This window comes from Ictalurus punctatus, chromosome 19 (assembly GCF_001660625.3).
Source record: "Ictalurus punctatus breed USDA103 chromosome 19, Coco_2.0, whole genome shotgun sequence".
Classification (NCBI taxonomy): domain Eukaryota; kingdom Metazoa; phylum Chordata; class Actinopteri; order Siluriformes; family Ictaluridae; genus Ictalurus; species Ictalurus punctatus.
Genome location: NC_030434.2, coordinates 18760892 through 18785598, shown reverse-complemented (window position 1 = coordinate 18785598; position 24707 = coordinate 18760892). Strand labels below are relative to the sequence as shown.

The 24707-nt window shown below is 38.7% G+C and overlaps 1 protein-coding gene across 2 annotated transcripts in view; it reads left to right on the top strand.

Annotated features, from left to right (window-relative positions):
• The first annotated feature begins 8640 nt into the window (after positions 1 to 8640).
• The window catches only part of btbd11a (BTB (POZ) domain containing 11a), a 209982-nt gene continuing 193915 nt past the window's right edge, over positions 8641 to 24707 (top strand). Inside the window, exon 1 of one of the 2 annotated variants that reach the window (XM_047162391.2) lies at positions 8641 to 10091. In XM_047162391.2, the coding sequence (XP_047018347.1) occupies positions 9224 to 10091 (868 nt within the window). In that variant the 5' untranslated portion in view covers positions 8641 to 9223. The remainder of the gene's footprint in view (positions 10092 to 24707) is intronic. The other variant, XM_017494659.3, reaches the window with a different exon arrangement.

The window sequence follows — 24707 nt, the reverse complement described above, 5'->3', positions numbered from 1 at the left end:
CGCATGCGCTCGAGTAACATGCGCGTTAGACTGCGTAGTCGAGTTAAAGTAGCAGTTTATTTAGCACGCGCTCTCACCTTTGTTAAATTAAGCCGCGGTGTTTTTCCTGTCTCTAGGTGAAAGTCTTGTCACATGAAGAGTTATCTTTGTCGATTTTATGTAACTTTCCCGAGTATCAAGTTTCATCACTGGGCATAATTACATCCTTATGTTGTTGCGCTGAAAACACTGCAATTCAGTACACAGCACTATGTTTATCACAATGAAACTCAATTAGCACACAGCTGCCAACGCTTCTTTTTGTTTTGTTAGGAATAACTTCATGCCTAGTTCCAAAGGTTTGCACTTTGAATATATAGCTTAAAGTAAATTTTATAGTGTAATTTTTTTTTTTTTTAGAATCTCATTTGTGCAGATGAGTTGACATTTGTGTGTTTCCTCCAGGTTTTTAAATTTTTTATTTATTTATTTACATAAATTTCATATTGTTTAGTTCATTTCCATACCGGATAGTGTTTCAATATATATATTTTACTAGTGCTATGGTTCTCAATCACATTTATTTGTTTGGTTGGTTGATTGTTTTTGTTACAGTGGTAGAAACTACACAGGGGCATAGTGGCTTAGAGGTTAGCATGTTTGCCTTGCACCTCCAGGTTCGATTCCCGCCTCCTACCAGTGTGCATGGAGCATGCATGTTCTCCCCCTGCTCCAGGGGTTTTTGCCGGGTACTCCGGTTTCCTCCCCACTCGAAAGTCATGCACTGTAGGCTGATTGGCATGTCCAAATTGTCCGTAGCGTGGGGTGTGTGGTTGGCACCCCGTCCAGGGTGTCCCCCACCTTGTTCCCCGAGTTCCCTTGGATAGGCTCCAGGCTACCCTCAACCCTGTGTAGGATAAGCGGTACGGAAAGTGGAAAGTGGAGAGTGCAGAGTAGGAAACTTAATTGTCATTCTGGCCATGTAGAAGTATAACAGGAAGAAACAGCATTCTTCAAGTCATTAATATAGTATGTTATAAGAAGTGACAACCATAAAGAAACCAGAAAACCCACTATTATCAAATGTATTATGGGAAGCATAATAAATAAAATTTATTTCTGATCGGAAGGTCGTGAGTTCAATTCCCAGCAGCACCAAGCTGCCACTGCTGGGCCCTTGAGCAAGGCCCTTAACGCTCAACTGCTCAGTTGTATAAAAATGAGATAATTGTAAGTCGCTTTGGATAAGAGCATCTGCCAAATGCCGTAAATGTGATGTAAATGTAATTATGCCTATAAATATTGTCAACTAGAATCTGATGTCAGTTTTATAAGTATTATATGGGTGGAAATTTCTGAAATGAAAGAAACTCTCTAGATCCAATAAATAGTCAAAATATTAGTTTCCACATGTAATAATGTGCCTACTTTCTGATTGGTGTGTTTGTAATAAGTAAATCTGTACTGAGGGGATCCTCTTTTTTTAAATTGATTTGTTTGTGTTTTGAAGGTATAGTTTGCTTATGAGAAAAGTCTTTGACTATATTAATTTCTTGTTCCAGAATGGGTTACTTTGGTTAGTTGAGTTTGTCTGTTTGGATTGTTGATTTTGAAAAAATAACGAAATAAATGCATAGAATATATCCGGATAAAAGTAATATGATGTAGATGATGTGTTTGGAGCGTGTTGGGGATTGGGCATACACACGCGTGCATTACTGCTGTTGGCCACTAGTGGGAAGCAGACGTATATTAAATGTACATGACTTCCTGACTCCATATACAGTATGCAGTAGTAACGTTTTATTGGGTGCTTTCTGTACTTCAGGCCAGAGATGAAAGAAGACTAGATTAGGACAGGATTTGTGTTCAAACTTGAAAACTGGATTAGTCAATGGCCTACTAACAAATTACACCCTTTTGGCCTATTTCAGAGATAAGCTAATTGGATAAATCTAAAGATTTTATGTATGTGCATAAATAAGTCTAGTATAAAAGATGATGGGGAATACAGTTATAGGAAAATAATCAGTGTCACGATATTACACCCTGACAAGAAGTAGAATTACTGCTACCACCCTGAAGTTGTTTTCCCCCATAACAGTGTTCTGTTCCTCTTATTACACAATATTTTGGATTCATAAAAGAACAAATCATTCTACTATTTATCCATTTATAATTACATTTAGTATTGTGCAATGTCCATGAAACAAGTTAGTTGCCTCTTTTTTTAATAAGATAGAAGTGTACCGACTCCTTTCTATCATAGCCAACATTCACTTTTTCAGCAATTTGTGCTATAGTAGCTCTTCTGTGGGATTGGATCAAACGGGCTAGCCTTCACTCCGCACATGCATCAATGAGCCTTGGGCACCCATGACCCTGTCACTGGTTGTCCTTCCTTGAACCAATTTTGATTTGTACTAACCACTGCATACCATGAACACCCCACAAGACTTGCCATTTAGGAGACGACCCAGTCATCTTGCCATCGCAATTAGGCCCTTGTCAAAGTCTCTCAGATCCTTACGCTTGCCCATTTTTTCTGCTTCCAACATATTTTGAGAATTAACCATTCACTTGCTGCCTAATATATCCCACCACTTGACAGGTGCCATTGTAAGGTGATAATCATTGTTATTCACTTCACCTGTCAGTGGCTATATATACACACAGATCAGCCATAACATTAAAACCAGTGAGATTACCGTACACATTAAACCAAATCAATGACTGTCTGTTATTCTCATTAAAGTGTCAGATATGGGTATTTTGTGTTCATTTACATAACATCCCCATGACTGCTCACCCAGACACTCAGTCTCATTGCATCATCATGCTAGTCTCTTAAAATGTTTTTAATTGGTCATAATGATGGGAATGTTAATTAGTAAGTCTAGGTGTACCATTGAATTAGCATAATGATGCCTTGTATCTTGCTAGAACCCCCCCCCCCCCCAAAAAAAAAAAAAAAAAACCCACAAAAAACAAACAAACACACAAAAAAAAACATTATGTGTCTCACAACAATGACTACATGCCATAAGACATTTGAATGTTTCCAGGCAACCAGAAGTCATGGAAGAACATGCAGCAGTAACACAATTAAAAGGCTGGATGTCTGTATCCCAGCTAGCCACTGCTCTCTGCAGACACTACTTGCACTCAGTAAATCACAAATTAAATGGTTGGCAATTGAGCACACAACTGAAATATTTATGCAGTGTAGCCACCACGCTGTTTGCTAATGAGCACTTTCAATCAACTCAAGTAATTGGCTATATGATTAAAAACATGTCACACTTCTAAAATATATAGAGAAAGTAAACACAAACATATAGACACATTGTCAGTAATTTGGAATTTTTAAATTAAGGATACAAATGACATATGAATTATTACTTAAGAATGATAATAATAACGATAATAATAATATCAACAATAATGACTCAGCTTCTGAAGGTTTTTCATTCTATAAGAGTGATGACTTCTTAGATATCAGAGTGACACCAAAAAAGACACCATGGATTAACAAAATGACATTCATTGAGCTAAAACATATTTAGGCTAAATAACTAAAGACATCAGCTACAACATCTACTAACAGCAATGATAATAGGACACAAAATGACACAAAATGTATGATTTTAATTAAATAAAATGACAAATTTAATGAGATGATATTTAATTACTTTTAATGTGCACGGCCCACATACCCGTGCCTTGTTTGAGGAGATGTGAGGTCAGTGGTATCATAAGGATATTCATAAGGCAAGTTTGCTCTCATTTTGCACATGGACAGTCTCTACCATGTGCACATACCCATGTGACTCTCAGTCTCAGCTGGATGTGTGTACTTCCACACGCAAAATGCACTTGCCATGCATCTGACATTTACTAAAGCTGTAGCTCATCTGCGCCTGTTAATTGCACTCTTTGTGAAGAGCAAAAAAGAAACTGTGAAGTGATGCAAATGGTCAATCACAGACATGTCAAAAAGCTTGGGGCTATAGAGAAATTGCAAGTTCAATAACAAAGAAAACGTGTCAGTAAATGCAGTTCTTATTAAATACATACTTCAGTCTCCAAACAAGTAAATGTGAAGAGCATTATGCCATTTTAATAGTAATTGGTTCTAATGAAAAGATTGCTGTGTACAGAATAATTCACGTATAAATGTATACAATTCAACTGTATTCCATTTTTTGTGTTCACCTGTTTAAAATGTGCAAGTATTAAAAGTGTTGAATATCTTTGTTAGATGTGAGGAACATTTATATGTGTGTTCTTGATTAATGTGCTGTCACCAGAGTTGCTGTATCCCAATTGAAATTCAGTGTTAAAAGTGAATTCCCAAGATCCATTCTAATGGTTTTTGATGAACTGGCAGCTGGCTGAACATGTTTATGTAATGTTACTTGTAAAATCCATTGAATATACAAACTGGCAAATCAATCCTATATACCACTGAGACATGAGGCTAGTATGAGAGTTTGCTGTAGCAGTTTTATGCTAGTAGGCTACTATAGCCTATGACAAACATTTTTTTTTAAAAATATGCATGTAATCACATTTCACAAACTGTGTGATTTTTTTATTTTATTTTATAAGAAGAGCTGGCATCTTAAATGCATTAACACTTATCAAATGTGGTATGGCTCATTGCTTTGATAAGGATACTAGACTGCAAAAAAAGTTAAGAATGCTTTTTAGTATTAGGTGTTGTTCAGCTACACGGGGTTTGGAAAATTAGCGACAAATCCGTTAAATCTGTGGTTTATGTATATTGTCAATGCAATAAACGTCCAGAGGCTAGTGTACGAGCTTACACATGCGTGCACTGACTAGACTTGTGGCACAATTTGGAGGTTTAATATTCTTCAAAGAGAGAACCCAAAGTGATCTAAACGGATTTATTTGATTCATTTGATTAAAACAGATGGTTCGAAAGAATAACTGAATTTATCTTGCAATCACTATTCAAAGTATTGAAAGATAGCCGATAATATGTATACTCGGTATCTTCTAATAATGTAGTTACCCTTTTCATTCATCTTTAGTACATTATGTTTGCTATACTTATAGCAAACATATTTACTATAAATATACATATATAGTAAATATAGTATATTTACTGTCCTGTGTATTTATTGTCTTGCACTTGAATTACACTGTTGTGTATTGCACTTTATGTAGTCTTGTGTACTGTTCTGTGTTCCACCATGATCCTGAAGAAAGGACATTTCGTTCCAATGTATACAACCTATTGTGGTGGAAATTAGACAACACTTGCAGACTCGTCCTCTGAGGAGAAAAGGTTTATTACAGAAGGATGAATACAGGATAGAAGAAAGCAGGATAGAATAATGAGAGCTCTCTGATGCGATTGTGCTGAACATCTATTATATATATAAAGCGCAGGACACAGTACACTTCTATGTACCGATAAGGAGCAGTTTGAGGCAGTTCAAACAGGCTTTGTTTCAGGGTCAAACACTTAATAGAAAAACATGTTTGTGTCTCTATAAGCAGATAAACATTCCGTACTAATCTAAAAGACATGGCATGACCTTCTTTGACGTTATCCTCAGATGAACATGAACAGAACAAGAACAAAACTATTACAAAGTAAAAACTTATAATTTCCTTCACATTATATAGAGGAATGACAATACAAACCCCATTGACTTGACTTATTCATCATTAGTAACTGCTTTGTTCTGGTCAGGGGCACAGTGGATTTGGAGCCTATCCCAGAAAGCTCTGGATGTTACGCAAGTCTATCATAGGGCACCATTATCACACATCCACGCACTCATTCACAGTTAGGGCACTTTATCATAGCACTTCCACCTACCAGCATATTTCTGGAAATTGGAGGAAACTGCCGGAACCCCACATGGACATGAAGAGAATACGAAAAACTCCACATGGACAGTAACCGGATCTCAGGATTGAACCAGGAATCCTGGATCTATGAGGCAGCAACACTACCCACTGTGCCACCATGCTGCCTGGCTACTAACTTGCTCCTATAAATTTAATTCTAATAAAATTGCAGCTAATGTACCATGACACCATCACAGCTTTATGTTTATGTACATTCATGCATGATCTCTCCTTTACCATCATTACTGCCTGAAAACACTCTCACACAGAAAGAGACACTGTAGTGTAGTATTTGGCACCTTGGAAGTTTAGTGAACTTAATTAAGACTCCAATCCACAGTCCACGGCTGCCACTTTATTAGGTCTCGAAAATGAAATTGGATCCGGCCATTTATGACACAATCACAAATTGTATTATATTAATCATGCAAATCTTTAATTACTTGATTGCTGTGTACCAAACAGCTATACCCTAATGCTCTGCATGGTGTCATAACATTTGTGGATTAAATAAACAACTTCAGCTTTTATTTATTTATGTATGTATTTATTTATTTATTTATTTATTAGTTAGTATTTTACCTTACTAGTATGAAGCATTAGGTTGTTTGTATACACAATCTTGATGTTAAATTGAGGTTGAGAAACTCTTTTTTCAAAGACTAAAATATGACAATAATGCACACCTGGCTAGTGAATAATTAATATCCAATGATTAATAGGATGCTGTGAGGATGATTAAGTAGCGGCAGTGATGAGGATGCACACTTATACCTACAGCATTAATAACATTCACAAAGGGCACCAAACAATGATTATCTATCAAAAAAGTTACTTTAGAATTTTAAGGATTTAATTTTTCATAGAAAGGAAACAATTAAACACAAGCCAATTAACAGTAAATGGCTATTAATAATAATAACAATATTAATAATAAAATAATAAGAATAATAACAACAATAATAATTATGTATTTAATGTTCATTACATATTTAATATTTAGTAGTAACCATTTTTTTAGTGTTTGTCTGATTTGGGGATAGCTTCTGTTTATTTTTTGTTTTGTTTTGTTTTGTTTTACAAAAAACATTGAGCTGCATATCAATGCATACAAATTTTACATTTACATTTGCAATTATTTATTTCGCCTATGCTAAAAAGAAGTGACTTATTGAGACAAAACACAGCTGAGCAGTTTTAAGGGTGTTGCTCAAGAACCCAACAGTGTCTTTGGGCAATATAATCAGTTGCCAAAGCCTTAACCACTGATACTATTAAATGGTGCACTTATATAGCGCTTTTATCCAAAGCGCTTTACTCTGTGTGTCATTCACCCATTCACACACCAATGGTAACAGAGCTGCCATGCAAGGCGCTAACTTGCCATCAGGGGCAACTTGGGGTTCAGTCTCTTGCCCAAGGACACTTCGGTATTTGGAGTCACGTGGTACAGGAATCAAACCACCAACCCTACGATTAGTGGACAACCCGCTCTACCACCTGAGCCACAGCAGCACTGAGCCACTATTAATACTACTACTACTACTCTAATAATAATAATAATCAACAACAACAACAACAAAATAATAACATGGGGGCACAGTGATTTAGTGGTTAGTATGTTTGTTTTGTACCTCCAAGTTAGGGGGCTCAATTCCTGCCTCTGCCCTGTGTGCGCAGAGTAGTTTGCATGTTCTCTCCATTCTCTGGGTTTTCTGGTTTCGTCCCTGAGTCCAAAGACATGCGTTATAGGCTGATTGGCATTTCCAAACTGTCCATAGTGTGTGTGATTGTGAACTGTGATGGGTTGGCACCCCATCCAGGGTGCCCCCACCCTGTGCCCCGAGTTCCCTGGGATAGGCTCCAGGCTCCCCTGCGACCCTGTGTAGGATAAGCAGTACAGAAAATGGATTGATAATAATAATAATAATAATAATAATAATAATAATAATAATAAGTGTATCATTATTATTATATAAATTGTTTAAAAGTGTTAGGCTACCTGTCTGTGTGGCATTTCTGTGGGTGTTCTCCCCATTTCCTCTGGGTTCTCCAGCTTCCTCACACTTTCCTAAAACTCACCCTGACCAGGATAAAACAGTTACTGGGATTGAATGAATGAAGGAATGAATGAACAATGATCAGCTGTATTAATGCTGATTTCCTTTACTGAATATTATCGATGATGATGATGATGATGATGATTATTGTTAGTTTTTGGTAGTAATAGTCCCCAGGTGTGTAAAGCCTTTTTTTCTGTCATGTGATCCACATATAACTGCTGTAGAAGTGTGTTTATTTTTCGTTATAATGGAGTTGTGTGTGTGGAAGATGCAGACAGAGAGAGATAAATAAATAATAATAATTAGATAGATAAAAAATATATTTTTAAAAACAATTATTTATTTATTACTATTGTTGTAATTATAACTATTATTTTTTATTCTATTCTTCTCCTTCTTCCTCTTATTATTATTATTATTATTGTTATCTCCTTTCTGATCAATATTGATGCTTAGGCAATATTATATGTTAACAATCATGACACTAAAGTACTTTGAAATTGAAAAATAATTGAGAGAGAGAGAGAGAGAGAGAGAGAGAGAGAGAGAGTATGTGTGTGTGTGTGTGTGTGTGTTGGAAGTAGCTTTTTCTCCCAGTATCTTCAGCCTAAACAGCCTCTGCAGGCAGCGTGTGATGATGAGCCATGACGTGTGAAAAATGATGCAGAACAGATCAGCTGTTATACCGCAGTAAGTGACAGGAAGCATCGCTGCCCCCGTCATCGTGACTTCTGCCTGGAACATGTTGCTTAAAGACTAGTACCTTCTTTCCCCTCATTTACCTATTCCAACAATTATCCAAAATCCAGGGCTCACTTTCACTGTTCTCCACGGATGGAATCATTTTATTTTTTGGAGGTTCTTTTCTTTCTCTAACGGATTTGTTCGCCATCAACACCTCACCAGATAAGCGCAGTGATAAGAATCTCGGGTTAAATCCGGCCAGGGCTGTCACTCAACCGTATCCGAGGCTACTGATTGGACATATCTCAATATGTATTTGCATATCCCCGCCCGTCGAGTGGTTCTGCAGTGGTTGGAGAAGGCTTGTGCGAGCGAGCTCTCAAATTGCGCGCACTAAGTTGGAAAGGCTCTGAGACTCCGGAGGAAGATTCGCCTGTTGACTGTCGAACGAGTGAAAAGAACTGCTACATTACACATGTGCGCACCTCTGCTCAAACGGTTTCTCGTTAATAATTTAGCCTGACTTTCTTTGTGCGCGTGAATGTAGCCAGTCTTTTCTGTTCATTCCGTTAAACGCAAGGCACAGCCCACAATTATGAGGTGCAGCCATGGCAGGCAAGGGTAAGGCAGCCGCGAGGACGCTGGAGGATTTGACGCTCGATTCCGGTTATGGTGGAGCGGCGGACTCGTTTAGGTCGTCCAGCGTGTCGCTCTGCTGTTCCGACACGCACCCGTCGTTTCCGCATGGGGGAAACTGCTGGCATCTGACCGAATCCATGCACAGCAGACACAACAGTCTGGACACGGTGAACACCGTGCTGGCGGAAGACACGGAGATCCTCGAGTGCTCGGGCCAATGTGCCAAGCTGCCAGAGCTCGAGGAGGTGCCGTGGAGCGTGGCCGAGGTGGAGGGCGCGCTGCGGAAAGACGACGAGGTGGTGCGCTCAGCCGGCGCGTCTCGCGAGATCGTGGCCAAGCTGTCTGCGCTGCTGAGCCGCGCGCTAGTCAGGATCGCCCGTGAGGCGCAGCGTCTGAGCCTGCGCTACGCCAAGTGCACCAAGCACGAGGTCCAGAGCGCCATCAAAGTGGTGCTGTCATGGACCATCTCCGCCAACTGCGTGACTGCGGCGCTCGGTGCGCTCTCGCTGTACAACATGAGCACGGGCGATCGCTTCAGCCGAGGCAAGTCGGCGCGTTGCGGTCTCGTCTTCTCCGTGGGCAAGTTCTTCCGGTGGATGGTGGACAGTCGTGTGGCTTTGAGGATCCACGAGCATGCCGCCATCTACCTGACCGCTTGCATGGAGACCCTCTTCCGCGAGGTGTTCGGTCGCGTACAGAGGAGCGCACTCGTGGAAAAGGAGAACGGAGTTCCCAAGCTCACAGTCGAGTCCCTGGAACAAGCGATCAACAACGACTCAGAGCTATGGGGTCTGCTGCAGCCCTACCAGCATCTCATCTGTGGCAAAAACGCAAGCGGTAAGCACCTGAAAGTGAACTTTATACTGTTATTTATTCTGTTGCTGTCCGGCTTGTCACCTGCGCGCACTGACCCACTCACCTTACTAACACAGACTCATAACCACTAATTGCGTTGTGCCACCAACGCAGTTATTTAGCTGACCAAGGATTGACCTTTATGTCAAACTAAACTGATGTGATGTGAGTATTTCTGATTATAGTGAAAACTTTGCTACTCCATTAACTAAGACTGGATTCAGATGCTTCTGATGATTGCCTACTTTCCAGTGGGAAGTTGGATACAGGGTGAAAAGGTGGTGATTTCATTGCTACTGAAGGCTGTAAGGACCTCACAGCTGCACAGCTAGTGTTGGTGGAATGTAGGCTAAAGCATATCCCTTTATCCACTAGGTTACCCAGTTGAGCCTAATTAAGAAATGTAGCTGTTCAGTAGCCCAATGGTTAGTGATAACCCCGTTTTGTTAGTCTTAGATACCAATATCAATAGTCTGAGAATCAGCTGGTGCTTGATAAAGTGACTGAGACAGGTGGCTCTTATGTGAAACATCAGAGGATTGACAGTTTGTGCGGTGTGTTCAGCGAAATGATGTGTCATCCAAATCAGATACGTTAATGCCATCAGTTGGTCAGATCTGATCCAGTACCGAGCCGGTGTTTACACAGTATCGTCCGTAATACCAACTTTCAGCTTTGAATCAGGAGCTTACATTCTGATTAACAATACAAATCACAGTAAGAGTAGAGAGGAAATAAAGAAATCAGGATTTTAACTATTCAAAAAATTCTGCTTTCTGTATATTAAAATTGACCTAAGCAGTAAAGCCTGGACTACCCAAACATCACCATAAGGCATTCACCAACACTAATAGCCACCTCAGTAACCTAAGCAACAGATGCATAAGCCAGTCTCTCCAGGATTCAGTGATTTTGCGATAGCAGAAATGAATGCAAAATCAAGCAAACCCCGCAATATTCTGAGGAACTTGCAATTTTTTTAAATTACCGCAGATTTTCTGGAAATTTGGGCCAAGATGCATCATGTGACATCATCACATCACGCATTCAGCCATAGCCATAGCGTCGAACATGAGTACAGCTAAAAGGCTGCATTTACTAACAAACATCACTGTGAAAGATTTGCAGTTTAGTGCAATTCAAGTAGTTTTCTGCAAAAAAGTTGCATATCAAAATTTGAAAATAAATAAATAAATAAAACGCAGCAAAAGCAAGCATTTTCGGCTGCAACAACCACAAAAATAAACCTTCACGAAATCCTGTATGGACTGATAAGCGGCAGACACCCCGAAGTTGATTATTTTCAAATAACATCATCTTACGAGTGTTTTATTTCTCTTATACCGCAGCAATCTTATAATGACACTGACAATGACAATGCTGTGAAACATCCACAAAACAAGTTAGTTCCTGTTTTCACGTATGTAATAACAAACTATAAACAGTCCTTTCACAACGCTAGACTCTCTTTTTCCTTCTGTTGAAGTTAATAAGATGAAATAATGCAGGTTTTCTTGTTACTGAGAAACTGCATAGCTGTCTGTCCTGATGACTTTCCCATGTTGGAAAACATAAAGTTGCTCTTTTTAACTGTTTTGAAAGCACACTGGAGACTTCCAAAATGGCTAAAAAGAAATCTGTTTAAGATGTTACTATAGAAACAAGAACATATTAGAATGAGCACATTGATGTAAATCATGCCCCTGGTACTACTTTTACCTGTTGGTATAGAAAATAATTCAACACCTCTGACCCCGTCCAGGGTGTCCCCCACCTCGTGCCCCGAGTCCCCTAGGATAGGCTCCAGGCTCCCCTGTGACCCTGTGGGTAAGCAGTACAGGAAATGGATGGATGGATGGATCGATGCATAGATGGATACTATCTTTTAAACAACTTTTGGTTTCCTCATTTTTTTCTTTTCTAACACGTCAGAACTTGATAACTTGGACCAAATCATAATCCTCCCACATCCACCTGCTGGTATTTACAACCTTGATGGCATGCTGTGTCTAAAGTTTCATCTCAGATGAACATTGTTTCATTGGTTTCTAATGAAACAAGAGCTTTATCTTAAGGGTTATTTAGGTTGTCCTTAACACTGTACGTTCTTATTTAGCATGATAAGTGTTAATTCAGTCTTATAGCTGTCGATTCAGTGTGACAAACACGAGAGTAAAGTCTGCTGTAAGAGATACGGTTTTATGCGCTCCTGTCATCTGGTAGCATCACTCTGACTTTTTCTTGGAGGGGATACAGTGTTGCTTTGCTGAAGCGAGAAACATCCACAGCAAGCTTTTTGTTTCCAGCCTTGTTATTTATTTGGACAGTAGAACAGGTGCTAGCTCGCCACTTGCTCTGCTGCATGGTGTGCTGCACAACTGCTTCCTACACCTGTTGGACCAGCCATGCTTCTAGTTCATGCAATGACGGGAACATGTTTCGACATTTCTTGCATTTCTCACACCTGGTGTTACGTCAGTGATTACAAAACAGTGACAAGGATTTAGAGGACTCTTACTCTACCAGGAAGTGAAATTTCATCATTCTTCATGTTTTAGAAAGTGTCAGTGAGTATTGTAAAACAACACCAACAACAACTTAATCCTTAAACATTCAATATTGCTGAACCTGTCATCTCCTCTTTAGCACGGATGCAATTCAATTATTCAGTAATTCAGTAGTTCAGTAGGGACTGGTACTTGGCCACATTTCAAATAAACAACCAGCTGCGTAGGCACTGCCTTACATCAGTGATTTATTCTAACCTGCCGATAGTGATCCACATGGTATTCAGTTGCATGTATAAACAGTAATAAGTCTGTTTTATTATATACAGTAGATAAAAGACAGCAGTAGCAACACCAGTAGTGTCTTATAGAGGGTGCTCTGAAATATCTGTGTGCTTGAGTATTAACCAGTGGTCATAAACTGGATTTAGAAAGACCCATTTAGTGAGAAAGTACAAACTGAAGGAAAAAAAACAAAAACAAAAACAAAAAAAAAAACGATGAATGTTATTATTTCCCAGCAAAACATTTTGCTGATGTGCTGGCTTTTTTTCTGAGTGCACCACTTGACCTGACATCCTATTAAAAAATAAATAAAAAATCACAAAACAACTATCAATGCTGAATCCATCTTGAAACCTTTTGCCATTTTTCCTTTAATAGAGCTTGCACATTTAACCTAAATTGCAAATTTGACCTAAAATGATCTGCCTATCACAGGCCCCAGTGGGCCATTATTATTATTATTACTATTAATTATTACTATTAATTATTATTATTATTATTATTATTATTATTATTATTATTATTATTATTAAAAAGATGAAGCTCTATATACAGCTTGGTGAACAAAATACAGTACAGTATGTAATCATCTGCTCATAGTCATAGCTCATAGCTCATAATCATAGCCCCGAGTATTGTGCCCCGAGTCCCATGGGATAGGCTCCAGGTTCCCCGCGACCCTGTGTAGGATAAGCGGTACAGAAAATTGATGGATGGATGGATGGATGGATGTTCACACTGACATGACTGTCATATTACTAAGTGTCCAGTATTTGTATATAAAAAAAGAGATAGAGGAAAGACTTGTCAACTGATGGCTGAATCCACGTTGGACCAATTGTTTCTTTCTCTGATTATTTAAAAAGATTTATATGAATAAAAAAAAATCTCCAAATGTTTAGTTATTCATAATATGGATTGCCTATTTTGTCTGTGTTTTGTTAGCATTATTTGCCATATTACCTATCTTTACAGCATAGGTGTCTGAAAATGGCTTAGTTTTGCACACATAAAAAAAAAAAACGTTGTCGGTGAACTAGCTGTACAACTGTAGCTACAACTTGCACCACATTATTAAAAGAGCTAGAATTTTTGGTAGGTAGCTAATTATTAAACAATTTATTTACCTTAACTGTTCAGAAAGATAAAATAAAACTCTTAAGATGCATTTTTCTTGGCCTGACCACCAGTTACATCGCATAGGATTCCGGGGCTGGCATTTTGGGGGTATCTTTCATGTTCCGTGTCTTCTATAAAATCCATTAGTTAATGGATTAATGCTGTCGACATTTGTTTGTGCCACGGGCTCATAATATCTGTTTTGAATTTGAAGTGGGGAATATAAACACATACTTGTCTGTTCTTCCATTTTAAACGTTATGTTTTTCTCTGCAGCTTTTTTTTTTTTAAACAAGCCATGTCTGGTAGTCAGACTAGAGAGGTCTGAATGAAAATGTAGGAAAATCTGTGATAACGCTTCCAATTTCTGATCCTATCTCTCTAGCCCTTTAGCTAGTCTCGGGTCCAATGAGCTACCTTCAGCTCAATAACTTACATAATGTATGTGCCAGTATTTTTTTTTATATGTTTACTTGACCTGCTTTTGAGCCTAAACGTATGGCATCAACAGTATAATAATCTAAAAACAGTACATTTTCATCATCATTTTCATATCAAGAAAAATGTAGCTTTAATATTACAGCCAGACCAATAGATTGATATTCCATCCATCCATTTTCCATACCACTTATCCTACACAGGGTCGCGGGGAGCCTGGACCCTATCCTAGTACAAGACGGGGGACACCCTGGATGGGGTGCCAACCCATTGCAGGGCACAATCCCACGCACACATTCACACACCATGGACAATTTGGAAACGCTAATCAACCTACACAGGTCTTAGGACTGGGGGAGGAAACTCTCAGGAGAACACACAAACTCTGCACACACCGGTCAGAGGTGGGATTCGAATCCCCAATCCTGGAAGTGCGAGGCACACATGCTAACCAAAACGTCTATTGCACATTCTGAACTCCAGTAATATTTATGCTCTGCTAAAAAAAAAAAAAGATCTATATCAAATAAACTGTACTAATATAACTTTAGGGACACTCAATAATTGACTTTAGCACCTCTTGAGTAGGTGGAGAGTCAATATCACTCCCACTCTGGAGACCTTGCACCTGCAAATCCACTTGCTTTCGTTATCATGTGTGTTATCTAAGAGAGGGGATTTATAGTTGGATGATTCTGGAACTTTCTTGCTGTTATTTTCTTTCCTGCTCTTGCCTCTGGAGAATTCACAGATGACTCGACAGATTGCCATCTTTACAGACTTAAGATGCAAAGCATCCTTTTTTTGCCAAGCTGGCTTTGATGCATTTGTATTGCACGGTGACTTTGGAGCGAGTGAGGTGAAAATTTTGAAGCCATTTCTCAGCTCTTTTGAGTGCAGAAAACTCAACCGAATGTCCCAATTCAGTGGTTGAGTAATTCTTACTCCTCACCGGTGTAGTGCACATCTTCACTTCATTTCTAAAATGTGTAAAAGTGTTGAGCGTACTTCCCATGCGGTCTCTATGCTTTTATAGGGAACTGTGAAGCATCCTTGTTCATCAGACCACGCTTACTCTCTCTAAACAGGAAATGCCTCATTATTTAATAGACAATGTGTGTGCGTGTGTAACCAAAGATAAAAGGACAGAATGCTGAAGAGTAGCATGAAGTGAAATAAATGTTTGGCTCAGATAAAGTCAGAAGAGAGATAGAGATGAGGAATGAGGAGCTTAAGAGATAAGAAAATGGAGGGCAGAAGGAATAGGAGAGTAAAAGAAGCTTTATGTTTAAGATCGCAAAAAAAATCTGGTATTGTGCTTCAGTCAAAATGGGTTGTGTTTTACAATAGGAATCTGAATTGACGATTGTCTGATGCAAATATAGTGTGATTTGCAAGGGATTTATGACAGTATAATCACGACAAAACTGTAAACACTGTTGATATAGTGGTAATGACAGTGTTAATATGGGGGCCATAGAGACATTTACTCATAATGTTTTTTAATTATTTAAATCCTGCATATTGGAAAGTGTTTGATGTTCCAATGCCTGACATGGATTTCTTAATTTAATGATTTTTAGAATAGTTTACATTCAATATAATGTAAAACAAACAAACAAAAACTTTACCTAATTGAGAAGACAGTGAAACATTATTCCATTCATCCATCCATCTTCTATACCGCTTATTATTTTAAGGGTCATGGGGAAACCTGGAGCCTATCCCAGGGAGCATCGGGCAAAAGGTGGGGTACACCCTGGACAGGGTGCCAATCCATCGCAGGGCACAATCACATACTCACACACCCATTCGTACACTACGGACACTTTGGACATGCCAATTAGCCTACCATGCATATCTTTGGACTGGGGGAGGAAACCGGAATCCTCGGAGGAAATCCCTGCAGCACGGGGAAAACATGCAAACTCCGCACACACAGGGTCACGGTGGGAATCGAACCCCCAACCCTGGAGGAGTGAGGTGCACGTGCTAACCACTAAGCCACCGTGTGCCCCAGTGAAACATTATTTTAATGTTTTATTTTATTCATAAGCATGGATAAAATATTTAGTAATATTATCTACAGGCTGTCCCAAAAGTCTCCATACTTAAAGGGGAAATGAACACTTTTTAGCAAAATGTCTTCCAAACTTTTGCATACGGTCATAGTTTATATTATGTATATATTTTTCAGAAAAAAGCGTATAAGAACGCCTTTGACAAAAGAAGAACGCATTGAAATCATTCTCATGGCTGGATCAGGAAACTGTCACAAGGTTGCGACGGAGTTTAACAGGAAACGTGGCAAGCACATCACACACAACACTGTTGTCAAACTTATTAAAAAATTCAAAAAGATAGGAAGTGTTGCAGACCAACCGAGAAGCGGACGTCCATGAACATGAATGCTGATGAAGGCACAACCCACGTGGTCCTGGCAAACATAGTCATCTATTTATGGAAACTTTTGGGACACCCTATAGTAATAAATATCTATTAAATGGGTGTAGTCCTGTTCTCTTTGTGGAGTTTGGCGTGTTCTCCCTGTGTTCGTGTCGGGTTCCTTTGGGTCCTCTGGTTTCCTTTCAGTGTGCAAGTACATGCCAGTATTTGGCTTTGGGGTGTGTATGCATGGTGCCTGCGATGTACTGGTGAGTTCTCCCGCCTGGCACCCAGTACTCCTGGGCCAGCCTTCAAATCCACCGTGACCCTAATGAGGTTAAAGCAGTTAACAAATAAATAAATAAATGAAATATTATTATGACTAAATATCTAGTAACACAGAGAAATCATTGTGAATCTGCTGATGCTTGTTGGAGCTTGCTGTGTGACAGATCTAAAGATGGGTGTGTTAAAATATACTGCAGCCAAAGTAGCAGCTTTCCCTAATTTAAAATGACTGGACTATAAAATTTCAGTGGCAGCTTATGAAACTGAGTGAAAGGAAAAACGAGGCGAATCAGACAGTTTATGAGTCCTCAGATTTGGCTTTGTCTTGTTGGTATTTCTTAAGTATTTCTTATCATATTTTGACACTTATTTGACTTTTACTTCTAAATCTTATAGATCTTATTATCTTAGGATCTATTGTTTCAGACAAAAGATGAGACTACTATAGAGCATCTGGCAAAAAAAAAACCAACACCACACAAAATACATGAACTGATTTTTACATTCCAATTTGCATACTAACTAAAAAGCGAACATGTAATCCTACACTGTGTCTAAATTCATTTCCAATTAACTATAAAGTGCACTAATTTCACCCATTTTGATATATCCCTTTAAACATTATTAAAGAATTTTGTTTGCCGCATGTTTACACCTCATGCCTCCAGGGTCCCAGATTCGATCCTGATCTCTGTTTACTGTCTGTGTGGAGTTTTCATGTGGGGTTTCCCTGTGCCTACATGGTTTTCCTCCAGATTTTCTGATTTCCTCCCATTTCCCGAAAACATGGTGATAAGAGCATTGGCTACACTAAATTGGCCCTAGGTGTGTATGAGTATGGGAATGTGCTTTATCAACTAGTTTTTCATCCAGGGTATATTCACAGCTCACACCCAATGTTCCTGGGATAGGCTCTGGATCTACCTGCCTCCAGTTCTTGGCTGCATTTATTGACAAAATGTACCGGACTCTGTAGTGAATACCAGAAGTCTGGTTTCTGACTTTTAAAGAAAATCCTATTTAGCACTTCTGTGGGGTGTTTTTGTGTTCTCTATCAAAATGACAGGTAATTTGTAACAGTAAAAATTTTACTACTTAATTTGTCATGTCTTGTAATGGTACCATTAGCATACTTAAGAGAACGTACTTTCTCGCCTATTATGTATTTGCAGAGTTTGAGTCAGAGTGAAATTGATACTTTTGCGTGATTTGCAGTTTGGTTTCATTCAATTGAGTTTGCACTTAAAAACACAAAAAAATAAAGCACGTAAAATAAAATAATTTTTTTTTAAAAATTTGCCAAAAGAAGGTTTGGGCCAGAAGATAAACAAATCCCTGGCAAGTGCACAAAGAAATCACTGAAATCAGCTGAGCACAGAGGATGATTAATGATTAAATGATGATGCAGATAATTTAATGATTAACTATTATATTAATGTCTTAAATCATTAGTAATTGTATGAACTATATCCGGCATTTTCTTTATTTCTCACCTGGATTCTGTAGATTTGTACAGAAGAACTGCTGCAATAATCATAATGTCATTTGTGTGCTTATATCTGGACTGTTATTCACAATATACTCATATTGAACATTCTTTCAATGCACTTAGTACTGTTTGACTTGATGGGTTCCCTTTTTAGCCAGAGTTCCCTCTCAAGTTTTCTTCCTCATGTCATCCCAGGGAGTTTTTCCTTCCCACTCTCATCCCTGCTGACTTACTCATATTTTTAGTCATATTGTTGACCTTACAATTTCTCAGTTAAGTGTTCCTCTTACTGTTGCATTATACTAGAACTCTATACACAACTTTTATAGTGGATACTGAGTGTGTGAGTGAGAGAACAATTTCAGACAGCGCAACTACCTAAACAATCTTATAACTGTGAGTCTTCTTACAGCATACACATATCTTAATCCTTTAGTAGTTCCTTCAGTAGTGCGCATGCAATAGTAGTGTTGTGTTCAAGACCACCTTAGCCAATACTGAGTCAAGACCAAGGCCATAGCTAATGAAGTCCGAGTCAAGACCGAGTATGACAGTGGGGGAAGACCAAGACGAGACCAACACCACACATGCCAGAGTCCATGTCAAGACCGAGACCAGATGCCCACACGTTTTAATTTGCTGGCTGTAGTATCTTCCTAACATAATGACATTTCTAAACTAAAATAGCTCATCTACTTTGGTATTATCTTTTTGTATAATTAAGTACACAGGACATACATACTAAAGGATATGTTAAGTATAGCCCGTTCTTTAGCAAGCATACCATGTAATCCTTTTATATCATTGCACTGGGGGTTTAGAGAGCATGTGTGAAGTAAATAAAATGATACTGAGTTTGCTGACTATACAAAAGGTTAATTTTATGTTTAAAGGAATGCAAAAGCACATGTAAAGATTTGCAAATTTTAAGCACACAGCAAGTAAATAAAATGCATTAATATCTGGAATTTGGTTTGGCTCATACAACTTTATGAGACCAAATAATATCCATTACAAGTACTTGGGCTATTATTTTGAAGAAAAGAAGATGATTTCGAAGTTCTCACTTGATACTGTAACACATGCAGAGACAGATGGTGCACCCAAAATTGTACACTTATGCACCATTCTACGCCATTTTGTAGTATAAATAGTGTGATTAGTGTGTTCACACTGAAAAACCCCCCAAAACAAAGTGCACTTTAAGTTCCTGGATGAAGCGCTCATTCAAGTGTGGATTGATGGGCACTTCATGCACTCAAAGGTTGCAGTTTTCCTTATGTAGCGGATGGGGAGGGGCTATATCAGGCTCAGATGCTGAAAGGGAAAAAAAAAAGATGTTTACATAGTCAGCAGATATAGCCACAACCACAACATATTATGTTGATTTTAAATTGTACAAGCAAAATTTGCCTGCGGAGACAATCACGCCTCCGTCTGACGGTAACTGAGGTCTTGTTGGGCATAAAAGGCAGCATTAACATGAACAGTATAATGTACCAGTTCATTTTCGTTATCTGTTTCGCTAATGCTAATGCTTTATCGTGTTACGTGCGTTTGACGTAATTTGCCCTCGACAAATTAAGTCAAATACCGAAAATGTGCCATTTGAGACGATACTACCCTTCTAAAATTCATACACTAGATGGCAGAGTGTATAATGCATAGTATAAGTATATAGTGTATAGTATGTCATTTGGGACATACTATACACTATACACTAATACTAAGACGTTTGCATTTTGTACTGTAACAAGAACATTCCAAAGTAGTTGTTCATGTTAATGATGTTATGGTCTTGCGTGGTGTCCAAAAAAAATATTTCGAGTCATTGCAGGCCAAGGCTGAGACAAGGCAGAGTCAAATTTCACCTGAGTTTATGACAAGACCGAGACTATTGATGTGTGGTCTTAAGACTGGTTTCGAGTACCACAACACTATGCAAAACTTAAAACAAAGCTACATGCTTTTAAATACTGTATATATAAATCTCACATATGTGGTATTAAATATGGCAGAACTGACTTTGAATCGGGAATTTTTTTAAACAATGCAGAGTTTAAAAAATGAACAAATTTAATTTAGAATGTGCTCTGCACAGTCAACACAATGGCGGCTCAGTGTCTGTGTTGTGCTATTCGCTTTGGCTAGTTCTGCTACCTTTTGATACTCACCATACTTGATTTCATGTTGTACTTTTATCAGTGTTTTATCAGTGTTTTTTTATGCAATTTTATAAGTGTTTTATCAGTTTATTGGCGTTAAAATCATTTGCTTTGCTTCACCACGAGGCACACTGCTGGGCTCACTAACTGGGCGGCTGTGGCTCACGTGGTAGAGCGGGTTGTCCACTAATTGTAGGCTGTTCGATTCTTGGGCCACATGACTCCACATGTCGAAGTGTCCTTGGGCAATACACTGAACACAAAGTTGCTCCCGATGGCAAGCTAGCGCCTTGCATGGCAGCTCTGCTACCATTGGTGTGTGAGTGTGTGCGTGTGTGTGTGTGTGTGTGTGTTTGTGTGTGTGTGAAAGGGTGAATGAGAAACAGTGTAAAATGCTTTGTAGAACCGCAAAGGTTAAAAAAGTGCTATATAAGTGCAGACCAAACTTTGAAAATAGCATTGATTCGTCTGAGAAAAACTGCCAGAGTGATCACATGTTTCACTTCAGTGCACATTTTTCCCCTCAGTGCACATTTGGCTCATATATTTTGCATCATTGATCAACACGCCGAGTCAGAGCAGATAAAACAAATATCATCTAATCGCCGATCATCACATGCTGTATTTATTCCAGAAGTCCGATCTATAGACGGTCAATCCTCCCACCCCTAAGAGACACAGCTCTGTTGTCCACTGCATGAGTGATTGCGCTCTGTTGTCCACTCTGCTCTGTGTAAAGGGATGCAGCGATGTAAATGCATCTCCAGAAGGCACCTGATGACTGTGCAGCGAGCCCACGCTGGGCCCCTGGTGAGCAAAGAGCTCAAGGCCCACGGCACACACACACACAAACACACACACCCACACACACACACACACACAGGACCCAGGCTTGACGCAGCTCTTCACAGCACTCTGCCGCACGTGGGTCCATAGAGAGGACAGCTCACTGCTGCAGCATGCCAAAATCTAGCTCCCACTCCTCTCAACTTTGCTCGATGAAACTGCTCAAATGCTAATTCAAAGTAGGTTAACACTGTAAATCATTTATAGACCTTCAGTCTGTACATCATTTATTATTTAATATACTGAATGATACAAAATCAACAGTTGCAACCAAGAATTCTTATAACCATCATATGAAGAGAGTGTCATGGTGATGTTTTGGTTTTACTCGTGCATTTTATTTATTTTTTTCCCCTGAAGAGTTTTGAAATTTGCCATATCATAAGGTTGCCATAAGACCACGTTTTTATACGGCCTTCAGCGGGTGTGCCATGTTTCAGCTTCTGTTTGCAGCACTGCAATGCAGTCACTGATAATAACTCATTCGCACAAGATTATTTCCCCACTTTCTGTCTATACAAAACAGTAGAGTTAGAAAAGACAGCCATATGCACATCTGTAGACTTTATGTCCTTGATAAATTGATTCAATTCAATAGGTACTAACGAAGATCTCTTTTCAGCTTATTATTCTCATTATTGTATGTATTCAGGTGTCTGTCCTTCAAGTGAACCACCTTATGTGTGACTCATCTTGGAGTCAGATTAAACATCTTTTTTTTTTCCAGACCAAATGTTGGAGTCATTTGTGGAAAATTTTGAGCATAGCCCTCGTGCTATATTCCACTGCTGTCAAAATGGCCATGGGTATTTAGTAGCCTGTGTCACTGCTGTGCCATCCCTGTCTGAAAATGATTTCGTTACAACTATAATAGTATCTTAACAGTGATTTTCCTGATTGAGTAAAAACATAGAAACCGGAATAACTTAACATGTTAGAATATATACAGTATATTGAATGTTCATAATAGCACAAATCATTGTCCATGCTGATAATTTGGTCAATGTGAACAAGTCTACACCATAGTGCTTTTAGTTTTACTCATTAGTAAATGAAATCCAGCTTTAAATGGATGAGAATAATACAGCGTGACTTCAATTCTGGCACCTTCAATTGGATTTGAATTTCTATATTGATTGGACTATTTATCTTCTAATTAATTTCAGCTGGCAGCCTTGCTAGTCCAATTTCATGCTAAATCCCTGCTGTAGAGAGCTCCAGGCTTGCGAGAGTTTCCAAGGTCACAGGAATTCTGATAATATGCACAGAAAATTATATCATAGACCTTAATGGCTATGTGTAGCACTTCTGGCTGAGTGATAAAGATGGTTCCATTGTGCAGGATTTGAAGCAACCACAGATATGCGGACATTATGCATAGTTAATAAACAGCGCTGTTGAATTCTTGAGTCTGACTGCTCCAAAGGTGTTGATTAATTCTCTATAACAGCACAACTCTGACAGTAGTGCCAGTTGTAAGGCAAGTTACAGGTTTATATTAATGTGCTCATTCATAGGGAATTGTATGGTGGGTGTTCCATGTAATCTAAGCCTGATAAACAGATTAAAAAATTTATTTCTCTATAAAAAGAAAAATGTATTATTGTTGAATTGGTTATGCTTTCTGTAAGATGCTTCCTTATAGAAAGAGTCTCCAGTGTCAGCTAGAATAAGACAGAAGCTGGTGAGGAAACTACTGTTTATAGCTGCTTTACTGCAAGTGATAACTGGATCTCAGTTGTGTTTTGCGGACATTCCACAATGTTAAATGGAAGTGTAAATGGATAAAAAGCACCATGTTTCATTCTTTGAAGAATAAAATGTCATTGATGGCACATTTCCGACATTTTGATTCGTCGAAGAAAATATTGTCATTGTTGTTATCTGGTCATTTTGAGCGCATGGGGGAATTCGGTTTTCATATCGTGTCAAGGTCACTGATGTACTGAAACGGGAAAGAAAGATTTTGACATGTTTCTTCTTGTACAGTGGTCAGCTTGTAGTGCAGTTAGACACAAATCTACCAAAAACTTTGCCTGTCCTGATGAAATGATGAAGTAATACACCATAGGCGCACACTCAGATGGATATGTAATTTTATAACGTAATTAGAGGAGTAGAGACTTCTTGATGGCTGACTATTAATATAAACAGTAAATAGGATGGTATATTAAAATGGTCTACTAAAAGTCAAGTACTCTAATGAACTCCTTGCCTGTATGTGTTTGTGTGTAATAACCCAGATTTGCAGCTGTTTCCTGAATGTTCCCATCTGCTTTTGAATTGTGTGTTGTACACTGCATATGATGTGTAGATATTTTTCACTTCCACCCAAAGGCGAGCTGCACAGCCTCTACCACTAGCAAACACGTCACCAGCTACTCTTGCATATGCCTGGCAACAGGCTTTCAGTTAATATGTGATGCAGCTCTTCATGGCATGGATTTAAATGCACCTTTTTTCCTGGATTTTTCTGTTTGACTCGCATATTAAGAGTTAATCTAAACTGTTCATGTTGAGTATAGATTTTTCCATTGCATTGGCCTTAAAATCAGAATGACTTTGATTACTAGAAATCTTTTCAACCACACAATTCTGCTGGAAAACCAATTTGACTGGAAACACCATTTTTGTTTGTTTGATTCTGTAGTGGATTGCTGCTGTCCTGTCAGAGAAGACTTAATAATGTTCAGTTAGTCAAGTTCTGTCTTTTCAGTTCTCTAACATAAGATAGGATGGAAATGATAAAAATGACAGACTAAGAGTGTATCCATTTCAATACCCTATTAAAAAAATGAAACAACAAAAAAAGAATGTTTGGTCTGTTGGTCTACAGTTCCCAGCAACCACTGCACCTCACTGCATCATGGTCACATGACCACCTGCACCTCAATCACTTTCATGCTAACAAGTTCTTATGTATACATTAGCCACAGTTTGCACTGCTCTCCTTCTCCCAAAAGAATAAACAGTAAACAAAGACCATAATCCCAACGACAGAAACAACTGCAGAGAAAGACAAACGCAAGACAAGGAGTGCAGTTAACATGACCGTGATTCAGGTGCAGATGTTCAT